Genomic DNA, 24959 nt, shown 5'->3' with positions numbered 1-24959 from the left:
AATATCCTTGATAAACATAGATGGAAAACATTGAACAAAATATTAGCAAGCTCAATTCAAAACTACCTCAAAAAGATCATCATGGGGAGGATAAGCCAAGATGGCAGCATGAGTAGTTCAGCAGAAATCTCCTCCCAAAAAACATATATATTTTTGAAAATACAACAACTACAACTATTCCTAGAAGAGACACCAGTAGATACAGTGAAACAGCCAGGCTACATCTACATCTGCGAGAACTCAGCATCACACGAAGGGGGTAAGATATATGCTGTGCCCCAGAGGGACCCAAATTCCCCCCTACCCCAGACCCTGGCAAGAAAAAAGGAGTCAGAGCAGGGAGTGAGTGAAAGCCCAGGACTGTTAACCAACTAGCTCTAGAAATCCACACCAGGAGCCCAGACACAGTGCAAAGGGTGCTGGACATAAGAAAAATGGAAAAACAAAACATGCAAACAGGTCCCCACAACCGGCACCCCTCAGACAAAAGAAAAGTGAGTAGTTTTTGCAAGTCTTAAGGGACAGGGACCTCACAGCTGGACGAAGTCATCCCGATACATGCACTCCCAGCATCTGGTAATCCGGGGAAATCTAGGTGACCTAACCCCCTGAGCCGCAGTGCAGCTCCGAAGACCCTCACGGTGATGAGCTGCCTGCCAGTCATGCCCTGAGCCAGTGCGGACCCTGACACACCGGCCCAGTAGTGGGAGAGCCGCAGCACGTGCCGGGGGAGGCGGTGCCAAAGGGGCCTAGGAGCGGCCCGTGCAAGCCCACAGTGGTGGCACCTGAGCGGCCCAGGACTGGCCCGCATGGACCAGCAGCAGTGGCAACAGAGCACCCACACAAGCCCGTGGCGCCAGCGCTGGAGGGGGCCAGGAGTAGCCTGCGTGAGCTTGTGGCAAAAGCACCAGCAGAAACCAGGAGTGACCTGCATGAGCCCGCGGCAGCAGCGACCGAGATGCCAGGCCCACGCACACTGGCGGCAGCGGTGCTGGAAAGGACTGGAGAGGCCTGTGTGAGTTCGCAGCAGCGCCAAAGGGGCACGGGAGAGGCCAGCGGGAGCTGGTGATGGCAGTGGAGGAGCAGACCAGGAGCACCCACGCCCCAAGATGCCACTCAGCCCGGCACACAGCCACCCAGGCCAGACCCAAAGGCTGCTGTAGGCACACAGCTGCCCAGCAGAGGCACTACTTTCACAGGAGAAGGCACGCAGCACACCTGCCACTCCCCACAGGGCTCTGCACTACTCTGACGGAGACCCCACCCACAGCAGCTTAGAGGATTAACCTGGAAGCTGCTCCAGGAGTGTGAGTAACTGACACAGGCAGCGGAGAAGGGCAAGGGGAGCAGCAAGCAGGAAAGGACTTTGTTCTTACAGCTGACACACACGCTACCAGCCTACAGTTACCTCTATCACCATGAAAAGGTATACAGAGAAGACATAATACCCATTCTCCTTAAAGTTTTCCAAAAAATAGTAGATGAGGAAATACTCCCAAACTCATTCTATGAAGCCAACATCACCCTAATAACAAAACCAGGCAAAGACTCCACCAAAAAAGAAAACTACAGACCAATATCCCTGATGAACATAGATGCAAATATATTCAACAAAATATTAGCAAAACAAATTCAAAAATACATCAAAAGGATCATTCACCATGACCAAGTGGGATTCATCCCAGGGATGCAAGGATGGTACAACATTCGAAAATCCATCAACATCATCCACCACATCAACAAAAAGAAAGACAAAAACCACATGATCATCTCCACAGATGCTGAAAAAGCATTTGACAAAATGCAACATCCATTCATGATAAAAACTCTCAGCAAAATGGGTATAGAGGGCAAGTATCTCAACATAATAAAGGCCATATGATAAACTCACAGCCAACATCATAGTGAACAGCGAGAAGCTGAAAGCTTTTCCTCTGAGATCGAGAATGAGACAGGGATGCCCACTCTCCCCACTGTTATTCAACATAGTACTGGAGGTCCTACCCATGGCAATTAGACAAAACAAAGAAATACAAGGAATCCAGATTGGTAAAGAATAAGTCAAACTGTCACTATGTGCAGATGACATGATATTATACATAAAAAAACCCCAAAGACTCCACTTCAAAACTACTAGAACTAATATCAGAATTCAGCAAAGTTGCAGGATACAAAATTAACACACAGAAATATGTGTCTTTCCTATACACTAACAATGAACTAACAGAAAGAGAAATCAAGAAAACAATTCCATTCAAAATAACATAAAAAAGAATAAAACACCTTGGAATAAATCTAACCAAGGAAGTGAAAGACCTATACCCTGAAAACTATAAGACACTTTTAAGTGAAATTAAAGAGGACACTAACAAATGGAAACTCATCTCATGCTCCTGGCTAGGAAGAATTAATATTGTCAAAATGGCCATCCTGCCCAAAGCAATATACAGATTCAATGCAATCCCTATCAAATTACCAACAGCATTCTTCAATGAACTGGAACAAATAGTTCTAAAATTCATATGGAACTACCAAAGATCCCGAATAGCCAAAGCGATTCTGAGAAGGAAGAATAAAGTGGGGGGGGATCTCGCTACCCAACTTCAAGCTCTACTACAAAGCCACAGTAATAAACACAATTTGGTACTGGCACAAGAACAGAGCCACAGACCACTGGAACAGAACAGAGACTCCAGACATTAACCCAAACATATGTGGTCAATTAATATTCGATAAAGGAGCCATGGACATACAATGGGGAAATGACAGTCTCTTCAACAGATGGTGCTGGCAAAACTGGACAGCTACATGTAAGAGAATGAAACTGGATTATTGTCTAACCCCACACACAAAAATCGAAATGGACCAAAGACCTGAATGTAGGTCATGAAACCATAAAACTCTTAGAAAAAAACATAGGCAAAAATCTCTTGAATATAAACATGAGCAGCTCTTTCCTGAATGCATCTCCTCAAGCAAGGGAAACAAAAGCAAAAATGAACTTATGGGACTACATCAAGCTAAAAAGCTTCTGTACAGCAAAGGACACCATCACCAGAATAAAAAGGCATCCTACAGTATGGGAGAATATATTTGTAAATGACATATCCGGCAAGGGGTTAACATCCAAAATATATAAAGAACTTACCTGCCTCAACAACTAAAAAGCAAATAACCCGAATAAAACATGGGTGGAGGATATGAGCAGACAATTATCTAAAGAAGAAATTCAGATAGCCAACAGGCACATGAAAATATGCTCTACATCACTAATTATCAGACAAATGCAAATTAAAACCACAATGAGATATCACCTCACACCAGTTACAATGGGCAGCATCGAAAAGACTAAGAACAACAAATGATGGGGAGGATATGGAGAAAGGGGAACCTTCCTATACTGCTGGTGAGAATGTTAACTAGTTCAACCACTGTCGAAAGCAATATGGAGGTTCCTCAAAAAACTAAAAATAGAAATACCATTTTACCCAGGAGTTCCACTCCTAAGAATTTACCCAAAGAATACAAATTCTCATATTCAAAAAGACTTATGCACCCCTATGTTTACTGCAGCACTATTTACAATAGCCAAGATATGGAAGCAACCTAAGTGTAATGGATAAAGAAGATGTGGTATATAAACACAATGGAATACTGTTCAGCCATAAGAAAGAAACAAATCCTACCATTTGCAACAACATGGATGGAGCTGGAGGATATTATGCTCAGTGAAATAAACCAGGCAGAGAAGGACAAGTACCAAATGATTTCCCTCATTTGTGGAGTATAACAACGAAGGAAAACTGAAGGAACAAAACAGCAGCCGACTCACAGACTCCAAGAAGGGACTAGCGGTTATGAAAGGGGAGGGATGGGAGAGGACGGGTGGGGAGGGAGGGAGATGGAGATTGAGGGTTATTATGATTGGCACACATGGTGTGAAGGGTTTAGGGGGAAGACAGTGTAGCACAGAGAAGGCAAATTGTGACTCGGTGCCATCTTACTAAACTGATGGACAGTGACTGCAATGGGATATCAGCAGGGGACTTGATAATATGGGTGAATGTAGTAACCACATTGTTTTTCATGGGAAACCTTTATAAGAGTGTATATCAATAGTACCTTACTAAAAAAGAAGATTGTATATTAATGATACCTATAAAAAAATACGAAGAGCTCAAATACGAAGAGATCAATAAGAGATGAAACAAAAGGGAAATGTAGAAAGGACATCTAAAGTATTTCACTGACAGAATAAACCAATAAGCATGAGGAAGAAGATCTGACACTCTCCCAACTAGAAAGACTCAGTGTAATAACCTTTTGCATCTGTTAGATTTGCCAATGCCATGAAACTTGATGGTACCCAATATTGTCAAAAGTGGAAGGAAAACAGACTTCATTGTTGGTGGAGGAAGAAAACTGTTGCAACCCATCTGAAGATAACTTAGCAATATGCATCATTATTTAAAATACAGTAACTTTTAATCTCCAACTCTTTCTTTAGGAATTTTTCCTAGAAATAGATAATTCTCACAAGTATGCAAAAGCTTATGTTTCAGTATTACTTATACTCAAAAACAGGCAAAATCAATCCAATGCCCCTCAAAAAGGGAGATAATTAAATAAAGGGAATACTAGAAAATACTACACAGTGCTTAGAAGGATTAAAATAGTTGAGCATGCTGATATGGAAATGTCTCCAAGTCACCCTAAAGGAAATGCAAGATACAGAGTATGGTATATATATTATATATTATCACTTGGTTTAAAATTTTTCTTCTGAATGGAGACATAAGAACTTGCTTGTTGTGGTTATCCTTAGGGTATGAGAATGGGAGTTATATACTTTCTGTTACTGCCTAACTTGCCACTAATACAACTCTTGAATATATAACATATAATTGATTTATTTAGCCACCTGATAGTGGTAATGTTTTCCAGAATGTAAACACTACCTCATTTTAGTATGACAAAGTCTCTATGAAGCATGTGTGGCTCTTATTCCCATTTAATAGAGAAACTGAAGCTCAGAAAATATAAGGGCATACAAGTAGAAAGTTATATAACACACAAGAAATTCCAAATTCACACAACTTTTAAAGTATACTGCTATAGAACTAGAGAAAGTAAGAAACCAAACTTGAGTCCTGTTTTGAAATCCAACATTCTTTCCACTTACCAATTTCTGTCTTGTTATAAAGTTGAGTACATTAAGAACACATTTCAAAACCATAAAGCAATATTCTACAAGGATAAAATCCATAACCTACAGTGCCACAACACTTCCTCTCATCTATCATCTACCACAAGAAACCTGTATTGTATTTTTTCCTCTTAAACTCAGAAGTTTTACGAAAACTGATAACTGGAACCATAATAAACACTAGTTCTAACTATTCTGAATAGTAACCTAAAACATCTGTGAATCACTTCTGTATATGTCAAAATAAATTTTATTTTCACTGTCATTACTCTGTCTGTATTTGGTTAACATTATGTCATGTAGATTCATCAGCTCAAAATTAATTAGCACTACAGAGTAGTGTATTCCATCCAAACAATTCATCTTTGTTGGCTCACATGGCTCACTGCTATTGGCCTGCCACTTAAATAATGGGCATGGTGCCACACTAGCAGATGGGCATAAACACAGAAATGCCAAAGAGTCGGGTGTGTGCATCAAGTTTGAGTATTAGTATTAGATCTTCCTCCAAGAAATTCATAAACCTTAGTAGAATAAATATGTTTTCTATAACTGTGTTAATAAGATATGCCAGCTCAAAACTAGATTAATTTTTTAATTCTTAACAACAACAACAACAAAAAAGCCCAACTTTCCAAGGCCACAGGAGGCAAGTTTTCCATCTGATGAGTTTGGATCAGTCTACTGTGTAGGGAACTGAAGAAATCAATATTCTCTACCTTAGATAAGGTTTGTTCCTAAAGCATTTGAAAACTTGGTGAAAAATTCAGTTTTCATAAAGTCACGTGGCAGTATGGCAAGATGAAATAGTTCTGGAGATCTACTGCACAGACAATGTGAATATACTTGAAACTACCGAGCTGCACATTTAAAAATGTTTAAGATGATGAATTTAATAAATGTTACATACTTTTTACCAGAATTTTTTAAAAGTCACAAGACCCTGTCTAGTTTCTTGATGAAGGCTATGTCGGCCAGAAACAGAAAAAGGTCCTACAAATTCCTACTTTACAGGAATAGTGCAAATCATTGATTATTTTAAATTTTTCCATGTGTTGAAAAACTTTTGTCATATGTAATTGTTAACTTCAAAAGATAAACTTATTTCCAAACATGGTTTTAAGTTTTTGATGTATAAAACATACACTACTGACCAAATTACAGTAAAGTTTTTATAATTTTTACTATTTTCATGGAAAGTTTTAAATACTAAGAACACTAAAGAAAAAGAGAAAAAATCATTTGTTAAGTAATGTACAGATACTGGAGTACATGGCACTGTGTGTGTGCACATGTGTGTGTGTGTGTGTGTAAAACAAAAAGATCTTTGATTTTCACACACGTAACTCCTTAATCACATTTGCTATTTAAAGAAATGTTCACATATCCAATAACCTTGAGGAAAACCAATCTGTTATTTTAATAATTGTTGGTACTGTCAGATAGGTGAAACTATAAGAACTATATGTTTCTAACTTTATTTTTAATTAACCCTAGCATTTCTACAACATGTAATGTTGTATATAAGTTACCTACTTGACTTTATCAAAGTACATAAAAGTGTAAAATTCTTAATCTGCCCCTGAAGGTTCTGAGCTCAAATATTCAGAAGACTGTCCGAGACCTGTAGATATCACGAACTAGGTAAAATTTCAACAAAAAAACTTGGGGTTGCCCATTTTTTAGTGCACCAAATAAAAATACAACAAAACCCACATTCTATTATCATGATTATTTCATAGAAGAAAGGAGGAAAGATGCTGCATTCCTCTGATTACTAGTGCAGTAGATACTTGAATTCCTTTAGTAATCTGACTGCTAACATTATTTTGGGCTAATATTTTTCAGACACAGTTTTTTTTCCATTCCCAACTATTGCTTGGCCAATATTATACTGACGTTTTCCATAATCACAACATCAAGAACAGATTTTGGACAGAAATTTAGTAAGTCTAATGAAAAGAAATTTATTTAGTCTAATGAAAAGTACAATTATTTAGTCACAGACAACTATATATTGCTCTCGCCTTGATACATTCTCAAATATATAATAGCCCTGATCGCTCTTAACTACAGTCCAACATTGCCAATGAAAACAACCTTTTTCCATCCCAAATGTCACCTCAACCCTTCCCCATTTTAATCAATAGTCTTCATCTTCTTCTAGTTAGGCTTAAAACTTGAAGTCCTTGATTCCCTTCTCCCGTTACCCATTGCCCATTGAGTGACTAAGATCTATGAACCCCTGCTTTCATAATATTAGTCACAATTCCTTCCTCTTCATAGCCACTTACACCAACAGTCCAAATCATTATATTACTCTTGGATTTTTCTAACAATCTCCCTATGATCCTTCTGTCTCCAGTTTGCTTTCTCTAATCTATTCTCCCTACAGTGCTGGATTAACCTTTCCAAAACATCCATGCAGTAATCATTTGTAACCATCAACCCCTGTTCCTAGAACAGAAGTTAAAGTCCAATTTCCTTCACACTCTACTAACTACTTCTCAAATTTTCCACAACTCCTTTCCACAAAGTCCTCTCTTTATCTCCACTGGTTCACTCACTGTTGCCAGAAAAAAGCCAAACTATTTTACCTTCACTCTTGTTTTTTTCCTGCTAAGAAAACCCTTCATACTTTCCTAATCCTCATATCAAGGCCGAAATCAAGGTCCACCTCTCCAGCAACTCTAGCCTGCAGCGATCACTTTCTCCTGTATCATACAGCCCTCCTTATTTCATCTGACTCTCTGCAAATACCAACTTTTTCTTAATGATGGTGTTCTGACACCACAACTAGAAATTTTCTAAGGCCCTTCAAGCTCTGGTTTTATAAAATAAGTGAATATAGTATTTTCATCAATAAAGTTTAATGCCTTAAGCATTAGTTTAAAATTTCAATGAGAATAATGTAAGGCAGACAAGTAGTTGTCACATGTTATAATGATCATGTTTTACTTCAATATGCAGCAATATGAAAAATGTCAATACATAAAGTAAATGAGTATAACTGCGTCAAGATATTTTAAGCAGTTATTGTATTTAGCAGATGTTGCCTCTTAATATAAGTCACTATTAATAGAAGTAAAATTGTCACTATTCTCAGATGGCATGATACTATATAGAAAATCCATAAAACTCCACCAAAAAATATTAGAATTAATAAATGAATTCACTAGAGTTGCAGGATACAAAATCAATATACAGAAATCTGTTGCATGTCTATATAATAATGGTGGATTAGCAAAAAGAGAACCTAAGAAAGCAATCCTATTTACAATTTCACCAAAAAGAGTAAAATACCTAGGAATAAATTTAACCAAGGAGAAATAAGACCTGTACACTAAAAACTATAAGACACTGATGAAAGAAACTGAAGACAACACAAAGGAGTGGAAAGATACCATGTTCATGGACTGGAAGAATTAATATTGTTAAACTGTCCATATTACCCAAAGTACTCTACAGATTCCATACTATCCCCATCAAAATACCAATGGCATTTTTCAACAAAAGAAAAGAATCCTAGAATTTGTATGGAACCACAAATGACCCCAAATAACCAAAGCAATCTTGAGAAAGAACAAAGCTGGAGGTATCACACTCCCTGATTTCAAACTATATTACAAAACTATCATAAACAAAACAGTACAGTTCTGACACAAAAACAGAAACACAGATCAATGGAACAGAATAGAGAGCCCAGAAATAAACCCACACAGGAGTCAAGAATATACAAAGGGGAAAAGATAGTCTCTTCAATAAATAGTGTTGGGAAAACTGGATGGCTACATGCAAAAGAATGAAGTTGGATCAGTCTTCCACCATACACGAACATAAACTTGAAATGGATTAAAGACCTAAATGTAAGATCTGAAACCATAAAACTCCTATAAGAGAAGACAGGAAGTAAACTCTTGAACATCAGCATTAGCAATTTTTTTCCAGCTATGTCTCCTCAGACATGAGAAACAAAAGCAAAAAAAAAAGACCAAAAGAAGTGGGGCTACATCAAACTATAAAGCTTCTGTACAGAGAAGGAAACCATCAACAAAATGAAAAGGAAACCTACTGAATTATAATGATATATCCAATAAGGAGTTAACATTCAAAAGCATAAAGCACTCACACAACTCAAAACCAAAAAAACAAATGAGATATCATCACACACAAGTCTGAATGGCTAGTATCAAAAAGATAGGAAATAACAAGTGTCACCATGGATATAGAGAAAAGGGAACCCTCATGCATTCTCTTGGGCATGTAAATTGGTACAGTCACTATGGAAAACAGTATGGAGGTTAAAGAAAAAAATTAAAAATAGAAATAACATGTGACCTAGTAATTCCACTCTGGCTATTTACCTCCCCCAAAAAAATCATTGATTTAAAAATATATATGCACCCCTATGTTTACTTGTTTACTGCAACATTGTTTACAATAGCCAAGATATGGAAACAACCTAAGTGTCCATAAATAGATAAATGGATGAAGAGGTGGTACATATATACAATGGAATATTACTCAGCAGTAAAAACAGAGATAATGCTTTTTATAACATGGATGGATCTAGAGAGTATTGTGTTAAGTGAAATACGTCAGACAGAGAAAGACAAATACCATATGATTTGACTCACACATAGAATCTAAAAAGTAAAACCACAAACAATACAGAAATAAACTCATAAATACTGAGAACAAACTAGTGGTTGCCATGGAGGCAGGCACTGGTGGTGTGCAGAGAGAGGCTCAAGTCTAGCAATAATGGGTAGTCTTGAACAGACAAAATTTAAGACTTGATTTGATCACCAAGGTTAGTAGGCCAGACAGAATGCACGACTAGTATGCTACTAGGAAGACTGGAGGACTTATAAATTCTTGAGATATATAGGGGGAATGGCCAGAAAACCATAGAAAATAAAAGTAGTATACTAATATAAAGTATTATTGCTGTTATTATTACAATTATAATGCTGATTTGTATCCCCCAAGCCAAGAAAGAAGCTACACAGAGTAGCTACTCAAATAAATGTTTGACAATTATGGTAAAAATGGTATAGCATAGCAGCAATGAGGCAAAGTAACTGTTACTGCCTCCCACGTTACTTAGGCATATTTACTTATGCCCCACCCTGTTCCCCAAATTTAATTTAAGGGGGATAGTCAATTATTCATAATATATAGCAAGACTTGAAAACTTTAAAGGGGAAAAGGAAATTGAAATAGAGGCAAATATAAGATTAATACCCAAAATGCATGCCACAAACCTCTATATACTTGCCAGTGGCAGACCACAAATTTTGTTCTAAGTTTTTCTGCAGTCATGGTGTATCAATGTTTTGCACTGTTGATAAATAAAAGGAACGGAAGATTTCAGAAGAAGTAATCATTTCAGATACTGACTCAATGCATTCACAAAGAAAAACACCTTAAAAAATAACCACAACTGAGCTTAGCTACCCCTATTCATTCTTGCTATTGTCATCTGCCACTCTTCCAACTCAGTGAAGACATTTTAGCCAATGGCTATAATTCTGAGTGACTTTAACATCCAGTATCCTTATTTCTAAGTTCCTTGGCCACAGCATCTTTACATGAAAAGATGTTCCACATTGTTAACCAATAGGGAAACGCAAATTAAAACCACAATGAGATATCACCTCACACCAGTTAGGATGGCCACTATCCAAAAGACAAGAAACAACAAATGCTGGTGAGGATGCAGAGAAAGGGGAACCCTCCTAACACTGTTGGTGAGAATGTAAATTGGTGCAACCATTGTGGAAATCAATATGGAGGTTCCTCAAAAACTAAAAACAGAAATAACATTTGACCCAGATATTCCACTCCTAGGAATTTACCCAAAGAAAACAAGATCCCTTATTCAAAAAGACATATGCACCCCCACATTTACTGCTGCACTATTTACAATAGCCAAGATATGGAAGCAACCTGTGTTCATCAACAGATGAATGGATAAAGATGTGGTACATATACACAATGGAATATTATTCAGCCATAAAAAGAAAAGAAATCCTGCCATTTGTAACATGGTTGTTCTAGAGGGTATTACACTCAGTGAAATAAGCCAGGTGGAGAAATACAAGTATCAAATGATTTCACTCATTTGTGGAGTATAAAAACAAAGCAAAACAGAAGAAACAAAATAGTAGTAGACTCATAGACATCAAGAAGGAACTAGTGGCTACCAAAGGGGAGGGGTGTGGGAGGATGGGGGGAGGGAGAAGGGGATTAAGGGGCACAATAATTCACAATCAGAATATAGGTAGGTCACGGGGATGGTAGTACAGCACACACAACGCAATTTAATGACTCTCATCTTACTACGTTGTTGGACAGTGACTGCAATGGAGTGGGTGAGGACTTGAAAATATGGGTGAATGCTGAATCACTGTGCTGTATATTTGAAAGCATCAAAAGATTGTGTATCAATGATGGAAGAAAGGAAGGGCGGGAGGGAGAAAAATGGGATCATTTCACTCTGTTCAAAAGTCTCCAATAGTTTCCCTTCTCACTAAGAGTAAAATCAAAGTACTTACAATGATTTACAAAGAGAATCAAACTGGATTCTTGTCTAACTCCACAGACTTTTTCCTGAACACATAAAATCTGGCCTCCTCCCTCTCTGACATACTAACTTCCCCCTCAATCGACTACAGTCATATTGGCCTCTCTTTTGATCCTCACACAGGTCAGAAATTCTACTTCCTCAGGGCATGGGTATTTGCCACTCCTTCTGACTGTATACTCCCCCTCAGTGAGCAGCATATCACTCCCTCACTTCTTCATCTATATCCTACATTAACAAATTTTCAATAATTTTTTATGATCCATTTCAAATTCCAACCCAGTCTTCACCCTAACTCTCTCCCCTCTTGCCCTGCTTTATTTTTCTTCACAGGACTCCTTGTCATCAAATGGCCAACAATGTATTGACTTTAATGTCTTCTTTCCACTAGAATATATGCTCCATGCAAGCAGGCATTTTGTCCATTACCCAATCTGCATCAAGAACAGTGCCTAGCACATCTTACTACACTGATGGACAGCGACTGCAATGGGGTATGGGGAAGGACTCGATAATAGGGGTGAATATGGCAACCAAATTGTTGTTTTTGTGAAACCTTCATAGGAATGTTTATCAATAATAACTTAATAATAAAAAAAAGAATTGTGCCTAGCATACAGAAAGCTTCATATTTGTTGTAGCAATAAATTACTTCTATTCATTTTTAAAGTTATTGAAAAAAAACACCAGAAATGAATGAGCAGGTCCCAAGTACCCTACAGACTATAACCTTTTTGAAGTAGAAAATAAAGTATCTGGTACCCAATGGGCACTTAAAGAGTTACTGACTTCTAAGTGTCCATTCTGCTTTAAAACCCTCCAATGGCTTCTCTTCTCACTCTAAGCAAAATCCAAAGTTCTTACAAGGTCCTATACAATCTGGCCCATCTTCCACTCTGCCCCTTACCTCCCTACCTTTATAGTGCTAATTTCCCCCTCATCCTTCATAACCACATTCTAATCTAGGTTTTAAGAAACTTTGAGGAAACCCATTCTTAGAATAAAGCTGGGTGATATAAAGCTCTGCCAACTTAAAATTTTGGAACCAGCATTATTCATAAGTCTCTCCCTTGTCCAGCTGCCATGTCAACTCATTCAACTGAAGAATTAAGAAACTGGCCTTCTAACTAAATCAGTTTCTATCAGCAATACAAATAATCAGCCCATCAATAAGCAGACACTGACTATAAATTGTTCACTTCTGTAGATCTCTGAACTCTTTCCAGCTGATACGCTAAATAAGTTTTCTCTAAATACACAAACCAATGAACATTATTCATAATGATATGAAATTTAGAAAAATCATTTCCTTCTTGATTATTCTACTTTGGGCTCTTCACTTTAAAATTTAAATCTGGACTGCAGGCAATTTGTTATTGTCAGTAGTTTATTTATATACACAACTGCAATACTATCAAATAATTTCGCCATAATGCATTTATCATTCCATGAGCATTTCTAACTTTTCATGCAGTAAAAAAGAATGTTTCAAGCTACCACCTGTCTGCTTTTTTTGTTTTAATCACTCAATTCTAGTAGTGTTGCTCTGAATTCTAAATACTTTAAGAAATAATGTAGTATCTCACTTTTTGGGATTTAATGGTATGGCTTGAAATTTAAGTGTTCCAGATTTTCTCCTTGATTTTCACCAGATCAGTTATTTTAAAATAACATATCTTATATCAAGGGCTGAATATTTTCTTGGCTGAATATTCATATAAATGGTATAAGTCAGAACTGACTCTCCTCCAAGAAGAAATGCAAGCTAAGCAATTAAGGAACACTTTCATAATCTATTGGAAAGTAAGACTCTGCTTACAGGCAGTACATCATCAATTTTTTTGTTCAGTGTGGTAAATTCTTACTTGATTTCAAAAATTAAATTATAGGAACCCTATTGCACCAGTGAAGTGACTAGCCTTGAGTAGTTGGCCCTTGTAAAATTAAGTCTATTTTTTAAATTATGAAATGATTACATAAGTCCAGTTACTATGTCACCATACAAAGTTACTGACTTTGGACAATATTACCGACTATATTTCCTATGCTATACTTTACATCCCTGTGACTTCCTTATTTTATAACTGTAAGTTTGTACCTCTTAATCTCCTTTACCTATCCCCCAACTCTCCTCCCCTCTGACAACCACCAGTTTGTTCCCTTTGAGTTCAGTTTGTTGTTTTGTTCATATGTTTTGCTTTTTAGATTTCAAACATAAATGAAACCATACGGTATTTCCTCCTCAATGCAAAAGCTTTTTAGTTTGATATAGTCCCACTGGTTTACTATGCCTTGTGGGCCTTGCCTAAGGACATAGATTTACAAAAATATTGCTAAGGCCAATGTCCAAGAGTTTACTGCCTATTGTTTTCTTTCTCTAACTTACTTCAATTAGCATTTTACCTTCTAGGTACACCCATGTTGTCACAAATTACAAAATTTCATTTTTTTAATAGCTGAGGTATATTCTCTTGTGTATATATACCACATCTTCTTTACACATTCATCTGTTTATGAACACTCAGGTTACTTCCATAGCTTGGCTATTGTAAATAATGTGGCAACATGGGGGTGCATGTATCTTTCCAAATAAGTGTTTTAATTTTCTTCAGGGAAATACCCACAAGTGGAATTATTAGATCAAATGGTATTTCTATTTTTAACTTTTGAGGAGCTTCCATTCTGTTTTCCACAGTGACTATAACAATTAAATTCCAACAAAGAGTGCACAAGGGTTCCCTTTCCTCTACATTCCAACTAACACTTGTTGCCTTTTCAATTATAGCCAGTCTGGCTGGTGTGAGGTGATATATCCTACTGTGGTATTGATTTGCATTTTCCTGATAATTAGTGATGTTGAGCATCTCTTCATGTATCTGTTGGCCAGCCATCTCTATGTCTTCTTCGAAAAATATCTGAGGTCCTCTGCCCACTTTTTAATCAGGTTGCTTGTTTGTTTTGATTGACCTGTACAAGCACTTTATATATTTTAGATATTAGCCCCTTATTGGATGTATGATTTGCAAATATCTTCTCCCATTCAGTAGGTTACCTTTTTGTTTTGTTGATAATTTCCTCCACAATGCAAATCTTTTTAGTTTGATATAGTTCCACTTGTTTACCATGCCTTGTGGGCCTCGTCTAAGAAGACAACTTTAAAAAAATATTGCTAAGGCTGATTGATGTCTGAGAGTTTACTGTCTATCTCTGTTTTCTTTCAGGAGTTTCATGGTTTCAGGTTTTATATTTAGGTTTTTAATCCATTTCAAGTTTATTTTTGCATATGATGGACAGCAATGGTCCAGTTTCATTCTTTTGCACATAGCTATCCAATTTTCCCAACACCATTTATTGAAGAGACTGTCTTTTCCCCATTTATACTCTTGCCTCCTTTGTCATAGAGTGACCATATAAGCGTGCATTGATTTCTGGACTCTCTATTCTGTTCCGTTGATATATGTGTCTCTTTTTTATGCAAGCACTATGTTGTTTTGGTTACTTCAGCTAGATAGTACAGTTTAAAATCTAAGAGATGATAGCCACAACTTTAAATTAGTAGTCTTATTTATATGAAGACAAAAAAATAGTTTGTCTAGTTAGGAATACAAAGCAAATATCATTATGCAGTGTTTCTTCTTTTGTTATTAGCTATCTTGGAATTAATGGCACTTACTTAGTGAAAGATGAATATAGCATTGAAACTGCCTAATGTTTTATGTGCTTTTTGTAGATATAGTAGAATACAACTTACTTATACAGTATGACATGTTGTGACAAACAATATCGTATTTGGACTTATGTCCTCCATTTTTTTTTATTAAGGTATTATTGATGTAAACTCTTATGAAGGTTTCACCTGAAAAAACAATGTGGTTACTACATTTACCCATACTATCAAGTCCCCACCCATATTACATTACAGTCACCGTCCATCAGTGTAGTAAGATGCCACAGATTCACTATTTGCCTTCTCTGTGCTATACTGTCTTCCCCATGACCCCCCACACCATGTGTACTAAACATAATACCCTTCAATCCCATTCTCTCTCCCTCCCCACACTTCCCTTTTGGTAACTGCTAGTCCCTTCTTGGACTCTGTGAGTCTGCTGTTTTAATCCTTCAATTTTTCTTCAGTGTTAGACTCCACAAATGAGGGAAGTCATTTGGCACTTGTCTTTCTCCACATGGCTTATTTCACTGAGCATAATATCCTCCAGCTCCATCCGTGTTGTTGCAAATGGTAGGATTTGTTTCCTTCTTATGGCTGAATAATATTCCATCATGTCTATGTACCACATCTTTATCCATTCATCTACTGATGGACACTTAGGTGGCTTCCATTTCTTGGCTACTGTAAAAAGTGCTGCAATAAACATACGGGTGCATATGTCTTTTTGAATCTGAGAACTTGTATTCTTTGGGCAAATTCCAAGAAGTGGGATTCCTGGGTCAAAAGATATTTCTATTTTTAGTTTTTTAAGGAACCTCCATATTGCTTTCCACAATGGTTAAACTAGCTTACATTCCCACCAGCAGTGTAGGAAGGTTCCCCTTTCTTCACATCCTTGCCAGCATCTGTTGTTCTTAGTCTTTTTGATGCTGGCCATCCTAACTGGTTGTGAGGTGATATCTCATGGTGGTTTTAATTTGCATTTCCCTGATGACTAGCAATGTGGAGCATCTTTTCATGTGTCTGTTGGCCATCTGAATTTCTTCTTTGGATAGTTGTCTGTTCATGTCCTCTGCCCATTTTTTAATCTGGTTATTTGCTTTTTGGTTGTTGAGGCATGTGAGTTCTTAATATATTTTGGATGTTAACCCTCTGTCAGATATGTCATTTACAAATACATTCTCCCATACTGTAGGATGCCTTTTTGTTCTGCTGATGGTGTCCTTTACCATACAGAAGCTTTTTAGTTTGATGTAGTCACATGTGTTCATTTTTGCTTTTGTTTCCCTTGCTCAAGGAGATACATTCGGGAAAAAGTTGCTCATGTTTATATTCAGGAGATTTTTGCCTATGTTGTCTTCTAAGTTTTATGGTTTCATGACTTACACTCAGGTCATTAATCCATTCTGAGTTTACTTTTGTGTATGGGGTTAGACAATAATCCAGTTTCATTCTCTTGAATGTAGCTGTCCAGTTTTGCCAACACCAGTTGTGAAGAGGCTGTCATTTCCCCACTGTATGTCCATGGCTCCTTAATAGTATATTAATTGACCACATATGGTTGGGTTTACATCTGAGCTCTTTCTGTTCCACTGGTCTATGAATCTGTTCTTGTGCCAGTACCAAATTGTCTGGATTACTGTGACTTTGTAGTAGAGTTTGAAGTTTGGGAGCATAATCCCCTCAGCTTTATTCTTCCTTCTCGGGATTGCTTTGGCTATTCGGGGTCTTTTGTGGTTACATATGAATTTTAGAACAATTTGCTCTAGTTCATTGTAGAATGCTGTTGGTATTTTGATAGGAATTGCACTGAATCTGTAGATTGCTTTAGGCAGGATGGCCATTTTAACAATATTAATTTGTCCTATCCATGAGCATGGGATGTGTTTCCTTTTAATGGTATCTTCTTTAATTTCTCTCATGAGTGTCTTATAGTTTTGAAAGTATAGGTCTTTCACTTCCTTGGTTTGGTTTATTCATAGGTATTTTATTCTTTTTTATGCAATTGTGAATGGAATTATTTTTCTTATTTCTCTTTCTGCTAGTTCATCGTTAGTGTATAGGAATGCAACAGATTTCTGTGTTTTAACCTCCAAACATATTTGAAGGACAACAGTATGCTTCAAAAATCAATAGTGGAGTGTATTTTCATACTCACAACCTCGGACTCCTAAGCACAGGAGAAAGGAATTCATGAGAAGCTTGTACCTCTTCATAATATGCTAACAATTCAGGGTGCCAACATTTTTAGCATTTCATACTAAAATGTGTTTGACATCTCAAAATTCCAGCATTTCCATTTTCTTCAGTAAACCACTGCATAAACAAAGGTTTATAATAAAAACCTTTTGGTAGGTATATCATATTGAAAAGTTGAGAATTATTGCAAAATTTAACATTAATTATATACTTTTATTACTTATTGTTAGTTCACATTAGCCTTACCTCACAAACCAAATTCTAAGTTTCTTAAAGGCAAGACCAAGATCTTATCATTGTTTTATATTTTTGTGCTGGAAACTCAGAAGAATGAACTATACATATGGAATAATCCCAAATCTGCAAATAAAGATGACTTTGAAGAGTGGAAAAGAAACTAAAAAAAATCTTGACTGTAAAGTTCACTCAACACTTATATGACAACATCAAGTCAATTAACCTTAACCACAGCAAAGATTCAAGCAATGTCACAAAGAGAATAGCTGTTCTGGATATTCTGCAACTTCAGGGGGATGCAATAATACATCAACATCAAACAATACGATAGGTTTTCCTTCTATATAAGGGCCACTGAATCAGTCATGTCTTTATTTTTTAACCATACTCGCTAAAGAGAGAGTAAATCTTAGTTGAATCTGAATCATTCAATTGAGTAAAGGCCATGAAAAATTATTTATTAAGCAAAATTATAAGCCAAACACTTTATTCATAAATTATACCACCACATAAATTATAGTATCTAATATTAGGTGAGTGTGTCAAAGACAGATTCCTCTATACAAAATTCAACAAATATTCATTCAGTAACTATATAACCTGAGAATATAGAATGCCTGAATAACAAAAAAAGTTATCAATGAGAAATACTAGGACAAGTGAAAAGAAAGCACAGCAAACTTTGAGCTGGAACTACAAAAAAAGTGTTAAATGAAAAAATAACACAGGACAGCTATATGTAAGAGAATGAAACTGGATTATTGTCTGAATGTAAGTCATGAAACCATAAACCTCTTAGAAGAAAACATGGGCAAAATCTCTTGAACATAAGTATGAGGAATTATTTCCTGGACATATCTCCTCAGGCAAGAGAAACAAAACAAAAAATGAACAAGTGGGACTACATCACACTAAAAAGCTTCTGTACAACAAAGGACACCATCAGCAGAACAAAAAGGCAACCTCAAGTATGGTCTCAAGTATGAGACCAACCAATATAAGTTGGTCACAGAGATGGAAGTACAACATGGAGAACATAGTCAATGATTCTGTAACATCTTTCTACGTTGACAGATAGTAACCTCCCTAGAGGGGGTGAGGATTTAATAATATGGTTAACTGTTGAACCACTGCCTTGTACATTTGAAACCAATATAAGATTGTATATCAACAATACACTCCAATAAAAAAAGGCAAGAAAATTTTTTTAAGTAATACATATATTCTATAGACCCTAATTAAATTTAAATATTATAAACAAAAAATGGAAACAATCACACAAAAAAGTTTAGAACCTCATTGAAACACAGTGACTTTTTGAGGAATGTCCAAAATAACATGTTACTATTAAAGTACTGACATCCAAGACTGGTGTGTCTTATTTTTAATAAAGTGAGAAAAAGTGGCAGAAATAGTTGGATTTGCTGTAATTGCACACAAATCACAGGCTCCTGTAATCTTCCTGGTGGACTCCATTGTGAAACACTGATATTAAAGGTTAAAAGGTCATATGTAATATAATTTCATGGCTAATGTTGTAAAGTTGACAAAAAAAAGTAAGTTAAAAAAATAAGCTAGGCTTTATTAATGCAATGCAAATACACTGCTGTGGTATTAACTACATCATACTACATGATGTAGGACTACAGGGAATGTAGCCTTTCAGTTTAAATCAGCTCTGTGAATCTAAGTAATTGAAAAGCCCACCCCATTTTCAGTAGGGACTGAAAATGCTATATTTAAATGTGTTTAGGAGGTACTGCATTGCTGAGGTACTGGTTGCTCAGGTCACCTTTTATAGTTAAACTCTTTTCAGCCTTCATTCTATTCTCACTATGCAGCTCCTAACACAGTTGACCATTTCCTCTTACTTTCCTCTCAGCTTCCGTTATGTTTCGTTTTTAACCTTCCTCTGGTTTCCTACCCCTCTGAGCACCATCTCTTTCCCTAGTTCTTCCATTCACATCTTCAATGTTAGAACTTTTCTCTTCCAACCAGTTCTCCCCAGGTGATGTCATCCATTCTCATGCTTTAATTACTACCTACAATTTTGATGCCCAAATCTACATCTCACCTGAACATTTATTTTCTTCTGCAATTCTGCTTTCGACATATTTTGCCAGAAGAACTCCCTTTCCTCCACTTGGTTAAAGCCTTCTCAGGCTTTAAGACCTAAAATGTCACCAACTTTTCCAAATAGTTAGTTAATATTCTAGTTTAGAAATCACTTTCAACTATACCATCTTATGAGAAGCTCACAAAATAGGCAAGTATTATCATACCCTTTCTAGAAATGAGGACACTGAAGTTTGAAGAGATCAAGCAACCTGAACAAAGAAACATTACTACAAGTGGAAAATACTAAATGTAAATCTAGGTCTCTCACTCTAAGTTCAGGGCTCTTTCTAATACACCCTGATATTCTCAATAGGAAAGAGATTAAAAAATTTAGTAGTTTTAATATTAAGAAAAATTAGTTTTCAGAAATTTTTACTCCTAATTGTTTAATCCAGAAGTAAAGTTATTAAAATTATTTTTTTAATTCTACACATATAGCCAAGCTGGTTAGGATAAAAAAGGGTTTCTTTTAAGACAAAGACGGAAAATAATTTAGGAAAAAAACTAAAAGCAGTAAAAGTTTATAACAATCTCGAAAGAAAGGAATACAAAAAAAAAATTAACCTTTTAAAAGAAGAAATTGAAAACCTTGAAGCAAATAATCTATTACACAGGCTTGATTAACCAATAAGTGATGTATTATCTGTTTTCATAATACCACCTGAAATTCCTTAATCCTGGTTTTGTTTAAAGGAGGTAATAAAATTGACAAATAAGACTAATTTCAGAAAGCAAGTTATCAATAATCCTGTGACTAGGAAGTGATGAGGCATCCTTGAGATGACTAGTGAAGGATCAAAGGACACAGAACTTAAGGACAAAAGGCTAAAGAGCAGAATAATGGAAGGAGTCAGAGCTGGAACATCACTCTTTTGCAGCCACTATGGTAAAGACTGGTTCAGGAGATTCATCATTGGTTGCTAAATACACAGGATGATGAACTTAATGAGAAACAAGACATCTGCACGGTCTCAAAGTGTCTTCCCATAGATACATTCCTGAACAATAACAGACACAAATAGATACAAAAATAATGTACAACACTTTGATTAGAAAAATTAACATCATGAAGATGGGCAACCTATGCCTCCTGATTCAAGAGTCTGAAAAAGCTACATCATCTATAGTAGTATTCTGACCAGAGATAAAGAACATGAATCTAAACATGAGTAAACACCACAAGCCTAAATTGATTAACATGCTATAAAATAACTGATTTGTATTCTTGAAGCATGTCAAGGTAGTGAAAGACAATGGCTAAGGAACTATTCCACATTAAAGGAAATTGAAGAGAGATGACAACTAAATGAAATACATGATCCTGGACTGGATCCTGTACTAGAGGGAAAAAATTTCAAAAGTAAAAGTACAGTGCAGTTCTGTTAGCAAAATAATTATTTACTGGGACAAATGACAACACTGGATTAGAAACCATAGACTGAACTGATGTTGTACTGCTGTAAATTTCCTGAATGTAATGGTACTGTAGTGATGTAAGAGAATAACCTTGTTCTTAAAAATATGAAGCAAGGTAAAAGTAAAGATGATGTATACAAGTTATTCTCTAATGGATCAGAAAACAATAATATGAACGTGTATATGTGTCCATGTGTGTATGGAGAAAGAGAGAGAAATAAAGCAATGTAGCAAAAAATTTTTTAATGGTAAATCTGCATAAAGGGTAGTTTTCTGTACCATTCCAGCAACTTTCTTGACAACCTGAAATAATTCAAACATCAAATATTAGAGCAGAGTGGTGGGCTAAATGGCTGAAGTAGGTCAACAGGTACAAACTTTCAGTTATAGAGTGAGTAACTCATGGGTATGTAATGTACAGCATGGTGACTATAGTTAATAACACTATTGTATATTTGGAAGTTGCTCAGAGAATAAATCTTAGGTCCTTATGAAAAGAGAAAAACATTATAACTATGTATAGTGACACATGCTGACTTATTGTGATTATTATTTCATGAAATATACAAATATCAAATATACTGTACACCTGAAATTAATGTAATGTTCCATGTCAGTTATACCCCAATAAAAAAATAGAGCAGATTTCCTGCTCTAAAAACACAACAAGAGGTCTGAAACAGGGTAAACTTTAAATTTTTTACAGATTTTATAATCTGGTTTAAAAAGAGAAAAGGCAAGAAACATCACCGTTTTATAAAGGAAAGAACGTAGGCTCAACAGAGATCAGATGACCACTTCCAGAACAGGAGTCTCCTTGTTTCTGTACAACAGCCTTAGTTTAATGGCCAAAATGTTTCTAATTTCTGGAAGCTTCAAGGTCACACACTACTCAAAGTTTTAAAATTTTAATAAGTTGTATGCATTCTCTAATAAAAGCACCATAAATTTCATTAAGAACTTAAGCAAATCCAACCTCTTGAGAGAATAGGCTGTAAGATTAAAATGTCTGTGCTCAAATGCAGGCAGGGCAATGTTTTAATTTTGTGATCTCAGGCAAGTTAACCACTTGTGCTTCAATTTCCTCAGCTGCAAAATGGGATCAGAGAAGTATCTGGTAACAAGCCAGATATCTGTTAAGAGGACTGAATGAGATAATAAATGTAAAGTAGTATGTGCAAATGCACAAGTAGTCAATAAATTGTAGCTATTTTTATTGCAAATCCAACCTGCTCAGTCACCTCAACAGCACTGGCCATTATCAAAGCCATACAGCTTTTTCCAAATCAGGCCCAAATCTGACAAAATAGGAAATCAGACTCTCTAATGTTCATAAACCATAAAAGTCAATTAACTGTAAGCATATCACATTTAAAACAGAACAATGCAGACTTATAGGTTAATTCAACAACTGAAATATTTTGCTAACAGAACTGCAGAGCTGCAACAAGTTCCTTGTTAGACCCACCCATCAGCTAAATACACAGAATGAAAAATGAAGAGAAATCAGTTTTCTTACTTGTAAATTTTTCCTAACCTGAGAATAAGGAAAAAACAAAACCATATTCCACATGTATATAAGATTTCAGTCAGTTTATTGGAGCCAAATTTAATCCTAATTTCAACTACCAGCATATTTCCAGACCGCGGAATCTTGTTAGTATAATTTAAATTAAATTTTAATTACACCCTTCTGACACTTGCAGAACCACCAGTACAGCTACTTTACCTTAATTTAGCAGGAATCTAGTGACAGCCAATATGCAACCACAGTATTTAGTACTGAGAGATTAAAATTTTTTAAATGTTAAAATGATGGCAATAAAATATAAAGTTACCATGATCCTGTCAGTTTAAAACCCCTCCCACTTGAAAAAAATTGGAGGATGTGTTCTTTCCTTTTCAGTGGTATTCTTACTAACGTCTACAAAAGTGAATGTTTATACTGCTCAGTGTTTGTTTTTAAAATTCACATCCTTAATTGGTAAAATATTTTAAGTCTAATATAACACCAAATAAACACTCCAAATAAACACTCCAAATATTCTCTAGTCATGTGCTTAGTACTGTGTTTCAGATTGGGGTTTTTTTTTGTCTGTAGTGCAAAGGATATTGTCCAAGAACAGTCACATTTGTAAAACCAGCTTGTCCACTCACAGCGCCTACAACATCTCCAAAGTCCTACACCCCAGGGTCACAAAATAGTTTCTCATAAGCAACACTCAACACTCTAATTTTCCCTCAACAAACCGGTAGCTCGTTGCACCCTAATATGCTAATTTCTTCGTTTGATCCAGCAAACACTCAATGAACTATAAGTATTTGTTCAAATTTCATATTCCTGGGCCCCAGCCGGGACCAATTCAATCAGAGCCTCTGGGGATGGAACTTTAGCTCTCCAGTAGTTCTTTTTCACTGGTTTTCAAAGTACTAGAAACCCCCTACACACGCTCACCCCAAACTCCCCAACTCCCACCACCAAACCTTTCTCCTCACTTCTTCAAGTCGCTGCTGAAGAGGCCGAAGGCGCCCGAGGGGGAAATGGTTGAGGTCGCCTCCTGACCCAGCTCCGTCGCCTCCCCTCCTCCGGACTGCTCATTGTAGGTGAAGCTGGTGCTGGACATTGCTGCGGTGCTGGAGGGCGTCGGGCAGGCCCTTCCGGGGGTCTCTCCGAGGCGATCCTCTCTGAAGAACGCGGAACAAAACTAGTTCCCGAGCGGAGGGGCGCGCGCAGGCGCTTCCGGACTCGTCACGGCTCCCTAGGCAGACCGGCGGTCCACCCCCCGCGCATGCCCGGTATGCCGGCTGGCCGGAGCCCACGGCCGGCCGCTCCGCGGACCGACTGGATTTCCTTTCTCCGCGTTTTTGAGCCAGCAGAGAGGCCGCGTCCCAGGCTTTGCGGTATGGAGGCCTTGAGCACGCGGAAGACTAGCCAACGGGATTTTAAAGTGTTTTTTGGCGAGAGGTAGCATTGTATCCATTTTGATCCCTTGAGGAAGTTCCCTGCGCCCGAGGACCTCTTTGGCACCTGCTGTAAACCAGTACCTTTCAGATTTCTCCTGAAACGCCATTTAACACACCAAATCAACTTTACTAAACTCATCACAATCGCATTTCCTTTTAGGCTCGTTTTTTGCTCCTTTTTCTCCTGCTAGCCATGCCTTACTTTCACATCTGCCCCAACCAACCTTATCTCATATCTCTCCACTTTAAGGAAACTTCTCAGGACTCTGAGGATCTGCGAGAAGCGATCACTCCAGTGAAACCGTTTAACAAAAAATCCAGGGCCGAAGCCTTTCCACGAGCTACAGGAGTGTGTCCTCCTGGCCTATGGCTACCTCCTTTGCCAGCAGCCTGTCATCTGGGCACCTCTTTCCTTCTCCCCTCCACCCCCACACCCACCCTGTAGCACTACTAACTTGTACTAGGAAGCTCTGGCAGAATTTTGTTTGGCCCCAGAGTACCAACTGAGACAGCCTCTTAATGGGGGTAACTTCCCTAAGCCTACCATCAGGTGGATTTCA

General features: G+C 37.1%; 1 protein-coding gene across 4 annotated transcripts in view; it reads right to left on the bottom strand.

Moving 5' to 3' along the window:
- Nucleotides 1-24204, bottom strand: part of AP3B1 (adaptor related protein complex 3 subunit beta 1) — a 273969-nt gene extending 249765 nt beyond the window's left edge. For 3 of the 4 annotated variants that reach the window (XM_073234795.1, XM_073234799.1, XM_073234824.1), the window contains exon 1: nucleotides 23932-24204. In XM_073234795.1, coding sequence (XP_073090896.1) covers nucleotides 23932-24059 — 128 coding nt within the window. In that variant the 5' untranslated portion in view covers nucleotides 24060-24204. Of the gene's footprint in view, nucleotides 1-23919 lie in introns of all 4 variants that reach the window. The other variant, XM_073234815.1, reaches the window with a different exon arrangement.
- Between the last annotated feature and the right edge of the window lie 755 nt (nucleotides 24205-24959).

The sequence above is a fragment of the Manis javanica genome, chromosome 1, assembly GCF_040802235.1.
Source record: "Manis javanica isolate MJ-LG chromosome 1, MJ_LKY, whole genome shotgun sequence".
NCBI lineage: Eukaryota > Metazoa > Chordata > Mammalia > Pholidota > Manidae > Manis > Manis javanica.
The sequence above is the reverse complement of the archived record's forward strand: the minus strand, read 5'-3'. Positions and strand labels throughout refer to the sequence as shown.